General features: G+C 44.8%; 1 protein-coding gene across 1 annotated transcript; it reads right to left on the reverse strand.

Annotated features, from left to right (window-relative positions):
* Positions 1-289: 289 nt before the first annotated feature.
* On the reverse strand, positions 290-1,292 carry LOC123936697 (charged multivesicular body protein 4b). The gene has a single exon (XM_045997204.1). It carries the CDS (start codon positions 1,226-1,228, stop codon positions 554-556), a length of 675 nt encoding a protein of 224 aa, XP_045853160.1. The 5' UTR covers positions 1,229-1,292; the 3' UTR covers positions 290-553.
* Positions 1,293-5,821: the final 4,529 nt, after the last annotated feature.

Genomic DNA, 5,821 nt, shown 5'->3' on the forward strand with positions numbered 1-5,821 from the left:
TAGATAGAAAGCCTCCCATAAACTAGCACTGTTAATTCAGCTCTCGAGAAAACAGTATGCACATGCTTGTTCTCTCTCTCTCTCACAGGTTGCAACAGGCATTGAGAAAATACCCTCTCTGAGGTTAGCCCTAATCCTACTCTCAAATAAAGAAATCCTATTTCAGACACCTCCAAAAAGAGAATTTCTTCAACCCTCCTAAGTACTACTTTTCAGTGTTATAAATATTCCAGAAATTTTAATAAAACCTACCTACTCACTTCTTTTTTTTTTTTTTTGGATTTGCAAATACAGTTTATTTTACAGAAATTCAACATTATAAACAGCAGGCACCTCCCACCCTACCCACCCGCCCCCCTCCCCTTTCCCCGTCCCGCTGGGTGCAGACCATGCTATGCAGAGAGTGAGCAGTGACGCGGCCCTACTGCTTTGGAGGGAGACTCAGGAGCGATGGAACCTGCCTGCACCATGTCCTGCCTGCCCCGCACACGCACATGCCTGCCCGCTGCACAGGCCACCAGAGTCTGTCTGGGCCCAGCCTGCACTGGACCAGTTAAATGGATCCAGCCCAATTCTCCAATTCCTTCATGTCATCCTCTTCCTCTTCCTTCTTCTTGGTGGGCTTTGATGGTAAGGTTATAGAGGGAACATTTGGTAGAGGGACTGTTTCGGGTCCACTGATTTCCAGCAAATTCTTGTCTAGTTCCTCCTGTTCTAGTTCTTCTAACTCTGCCATGAGCTCATCCTCATCAAACTCTTCTCCAAATCCTACAGGTTTTGAAATAGCTGTTGAAATCTCCTCTGCAAGTTCTTGCTGGTCAGCAATATCCTGCATTAACTCATCAACTTTATCGATGTCCATGTTGTCGTGGGCAGCCTTCATGGCCTTAGCAGCATAGCCCATGTTCTTGAGCACCTCGGTGTTGGTATTGGCATTCTCCAGGGCCTCCCGCTGAAACTCGATGGTGGATAGTGTGCCGTCGATCTGAGCCAGCTGCTTTTCATACCTCTTCTTGCGCTTCAGCGCCTGGAGGGCCGCGCGCTTGTTTTTGGTGCCGTGCTTCTTGGCGGCGGTCAGCTCCTGCTCGATCTTAGTTTCCAGAAATTCCTGCTTCTTACTTAGCATCTCCTCCGTGTCCCGCAGCCGCTGGATGGCATCCTGAGGGGTCGGACCGCCCTTGCCGGCCTTACCCCCTCCTGCCCCGAACAGTTTTCCGAACACCGACATGGTGGCTGCTCGCCGCGCCGGCCTGCGCCGCCCGCTCCGGCTCGGCTAGGCTCCAGCGCCCGCTCCAGGCCCGCCGCTCCCTGCCGCCGCAGGCCTCTCCGCCGCCTCCGCCCCGCAGCCCTACCTACTCACTTCTAATCCAATGACCAATTTTGTCAGTTCTAAAGATAATTTGGGGACAAAATATTGCAGTTTAATTTGAAAAGGGTAAAACTGTCATGTCTCCCCAAAACTTTAATTATCATATTTCCTATTGTATTTATTATTTACATAACAGTATGAGATTCTTTATGGTAAATAGAACATAAAAGTAAATAAAAACAAATAAAAAGCCCTTTGTTCTAAAGGAGTTATCAGCAAGCACCTCCTGATCTCCCCAAGGTATCAATTAGATTTGCTGAACGGTTAAGATGATAAAGTACCAGGGCTCCTAATTTATTCTGTACCATTAATTTTCTTCTATAATGTCAGAGGAAAAAGAACAAGAACTGAGCGTGAGAAATAACACACCCAGGAAAGAGAATGTCAGTGCATGCACCGAGATTGTGGAAATTCTCTTAAAGAAAAATCGGCTTCCTAGGAAAATTTGACATTCCCGGACAATGAAATGCCCTGCACCATGGCTTCTGCCCTGATATTAATGTACATTCGAGGCTATGTCATGAGAGAGAAAAGGAACAGGGGAGATCAAGATGGTATTCCCATGCCACTGGACCTCATCTATAATGCTGGCAGGCTGTCGAAACCTACGATCCTCAGTGGAAACATGGACTGGGTCTTAGGATGTATCCGAATGGAACAGCAAAGAGTCAAGACTAGATATTTCCATCCCTATAGTGGCTTCACTGGAGGGAAATAGAAATGTTTCAAGGTCATATTCTTTTTCACACAATTACACGCAACCTAACCCCAGCATACTAACTCACTCTTCTGCTGGATTCCCAGTTCCGTATGTAGCTATAGATCGTCAGCGATGCCACTGGAGAATTAAACTTTCTGTACCATGTACTTTTTATTAGTACTCGACTTATAAAACTAGCGGACATGAACATGTTCAGTAGAGAACACTTAAGAGACTTAAAAGCTTTGGGCTAGCAAGGGGCACCTGGGTTTCTCAGTCAGTTAAGTGCCTCCCTGCAGCTCAGGTCATGATCTCTGGGTCCTGGGATCGAGTCCCACAACCTCTGCGTTGGGCTTCCTGCTCAGCGCGAGTCTGCTTCTCCCTCTCTCCTTCTGCCCCTCCCCACAGCTTGTTCTCTTTCTCTATCTCTTTCTCTCTCTCTTTCTCTCAAATACATGTAAAATCTCCCTTAAAAAAATAAAGTTAGTATTTAAAATTTTTTTTAAAAACTTTGTGCTAGTGACACAATGATAAAATATTGGGCATGCAAGGCACTGAAGGGGCTATTTTGTTTTTTCTCAAGATAAAAGACAAGGAAATACTGATAAATTCTATTCCTTGAAGATACTAAAAGTATAATCGTCTTGTATGGTGAAGGTTCTTTTCCATCAGATTTTTACCTGCCTTGGAATTCATTGTTAAATTGAGTGAATTGTCATTTCTTTCCCATCCCAATGGCTGGATGGGAAAGTTAGTCTAATTCTAAGGTTCCATATTCCAAAGTCTGTTTTTGTCACAGACCAAGCCATGGACTCGAATTTAGCTTTTCTCAGTAATAGGTCTGTCCTCGGAGTGGGGTCACCCTGACTCCTTTGCTTTATCTTTCACGCGGTCCAGGATTCAACTAGGAAACAGAGTTGCAATGCACGTATTAAGCTCCCTTAAACCCTGCAGTTAGTAACACAGATGGATTTTAGAACTAATGTAGAATCAGAGCTTTTCCTGGGCTGTGATAGACACAGGTAATACTCTCTCTGTCAGCCTCATCAGCTTCTTATCACTTTCCACTCTCTGCGATTATCATGTTAATTTATTTGTTTACTGGATAATTTGCTCTCTCTCTCTCTCTACCTCTATCTCTATCTCTCTAGAACTCAAGACCCACAACAATCATGTTGTCCCCAGCCCATGAAAGGTGCGTGGCAAAATAATAGGAGCTCAGTCAGTTTGTGTTGAGTGGAGAGATGAAGCAGTTTTCCAAGTCTGCACAGCTAAGAACCTTGATCCCGGCGCTCTGACTCCAGACTGACCTAGAGTGCCTGAAGATGACTGCTTTTTTTTTTTTAATTTATTTATTTGACAGAGAGATCATAAGCAGGCAGAGAGGCAGGCAGAGAGAAAGGAGGAAGCAGGTTCCCCGCTGAGCAGAGAGCCCGATGTGGGGCTCGATCCCAGGACCCTGAGATCATGACCTGAGCCGAAAGCAGACGCTTAACCCACTGAGCCACCCAGGTGCCCCAAGATGACTGCTTTTGTTCCTACCTTCAGTATTCTGCCCGGTGCCTCTTCTCAGTTTGATTTTGGCCACCTTGAGGCTTTCTGGCAGTCACCTTCTGAAACAATCAATTTGGAAAACAATCAGCTTAACCTGGATCTTTTGCCCCCTCCCCCACCCCATCAGGGCCTGGATTCCATCATTTGTCAGAAAACTCTTCACAGAACTTGATTGAGAGGACTTGTGGCTTTTACCTCCTGCTGTAGCTGTTCTTCCAGAGTCATGCTTAGAACGTCTCCGTGTGGATGTGCAACATTGTTCTCCTTTTGTAGATGGTCCTGGGGAGCCAATGAGACAACTTAGATTACAGATTCTGGGCAGAAATGCTGTCTTGGTGGAACCATGTTCTCTTCCAGCTTCTCAGCTGGATCTCTCCAATCTGGGCTCATCACTCTTGAGTGGGACTTTGCTGCACCCAAAAGGCAGAAAGGGTAACCGTCAACCTTCTCCAGTTTCTCTTCCTTTCCTCAGACCCTACAGCCTCTGCCAGCTTATGGTCTGCCTTTCAAGACGCAATAGGGACCACTGAACTAAATAGGGATCATGAACTTCCTCGCCAATAATATTTGATTCTTTGCCATCCACCACCAGTCACTTCTGCCAAGACAGTAACACACGCTCTGAGTCAGCCACTCACTGCAACTCACTTACGATTCTTGGATTAAGACCTATTGCAAATAATTGAAGACCTCAAAATAGCAGTGACTTTAACAAAACAGAGATGTATTTCTGTTTTAAGCAAAGAGAAGAGGATCAGAACTGGTATGGCACTCCATGGGCTTGATACTCGGACCTCCGTATCTTATTGCTCTGTTGAGCTTGGTCCCAACCCCTGAGGTCCAGGGTGGAGTCATCAGCATTGCAGACAACAAGATGGAAAAAAGGACAGAAAAGTAGGGGCCCAAACAGCACATGGCAATTTGTCTCTTAGAAAAGAGAACTACGAGGGGCGCCTGGGTGGCTCAGTGGGTTAAAGCCTCTGCCTTCGGCTCAGGTCATGATCCCAGAGTCCTGGGTCCTGGGATCGAGCCCCGCATTGGGCTCTCTGCTCCGCAGGGAGCCTGTTTCCTCCTCTCTCTCTGCCTGCCTCTCTGCCTAGTTGTCATTTCTCTGTGTCAAATAAATAAAATATTAAAAAAAAAAAAAAAGAAAAGAGAACTACGAGTTGTCTCAACACTCCCATGTACACCCTGGTGCCCAAAACTTAGTAACATGGCCACCTAGCTGCCAGGAAGAGTAGAAAATGTCGCTTTATTCTGGAAGCCTATGCCCAGATAATAATTCTTCTATTCTTGAAAAATGGGGACATGGATTTTAGAGTCAACTAACACTCTGCCCCAGACACATTTCTAAAGTGGAATGTTAGGTAAGAAATGCATATTGCAGAAGACTAGATAGAGTATGACTCCTTTTCTCTAAAGTACACACACACAGAGACGCACAGCCATACACATGTAGAGACACACCCACAAAACATAATCTGCATTTATAAAATCATGAGAAAAGGCCAGGGAAATTTCACACCAAATTGATAACAGTAGCTGTCCCTGAGAAGGGAAAAGGAATGAGATTTGGGGATTTTGACAGCGAACTTCCATTTTTTACTCTGAATATTTCTTCATTGTTTACAATGTATTTACTATTTGTATTAACTAAAGTTTTCCAGAAATAAAACAAAAGACAGCACGGAGCTCCAAGTAGAGGAATTGTAGGCAGGGTGTGAGCGCTATATTAACATAGTATAATGGTGGGGCACTAGCTATAGAGCTGAAAGATCTGGACAGCCACTTACCAGCCTTGTCAGCTTGGGCAGATTCCTTGATCTCACTGTCCTCAGTTTCCTCTTCTGACAAATGGGCCAAACAAGAACTATCTTGCACAGGTGTGGAGAATATTTGAAGTGGTATTTATAAAGCACTCAGAACGTGACTGTTTTTGCCTATCTATGTATTTAATTTTTTTACAATAAACATATGGCATATTTGTAATGAAAACTAATAAACACACAATCAAAAATGTATAAAAACACCCAGTCCAAAGCCAGTGAGCCAGTGTGTAAAGCCGTCATTGAAAGTAACAGGCAATAACGGATCAGAGCACCAAGGACTGGCTGATAAGGGAAAGCCTTATAAAGGACATGGGGCCATTTTGGATAAAACAACTAATATGTGATAGAGAGAGGGTAGTCAGTGACTGT

Source organism: Meles meles, chromosome 2, assembly GCF_922984935.1.
Source record: "Meles meles chromosome 2, mMelMel3.1 paternal haplotype, whole genome shotgun sequence".
NCBI lineage: Eukaryota > Metazoa > Chordata > Mammalia > Carnivora > Mustelidae > Meles > Meles meles.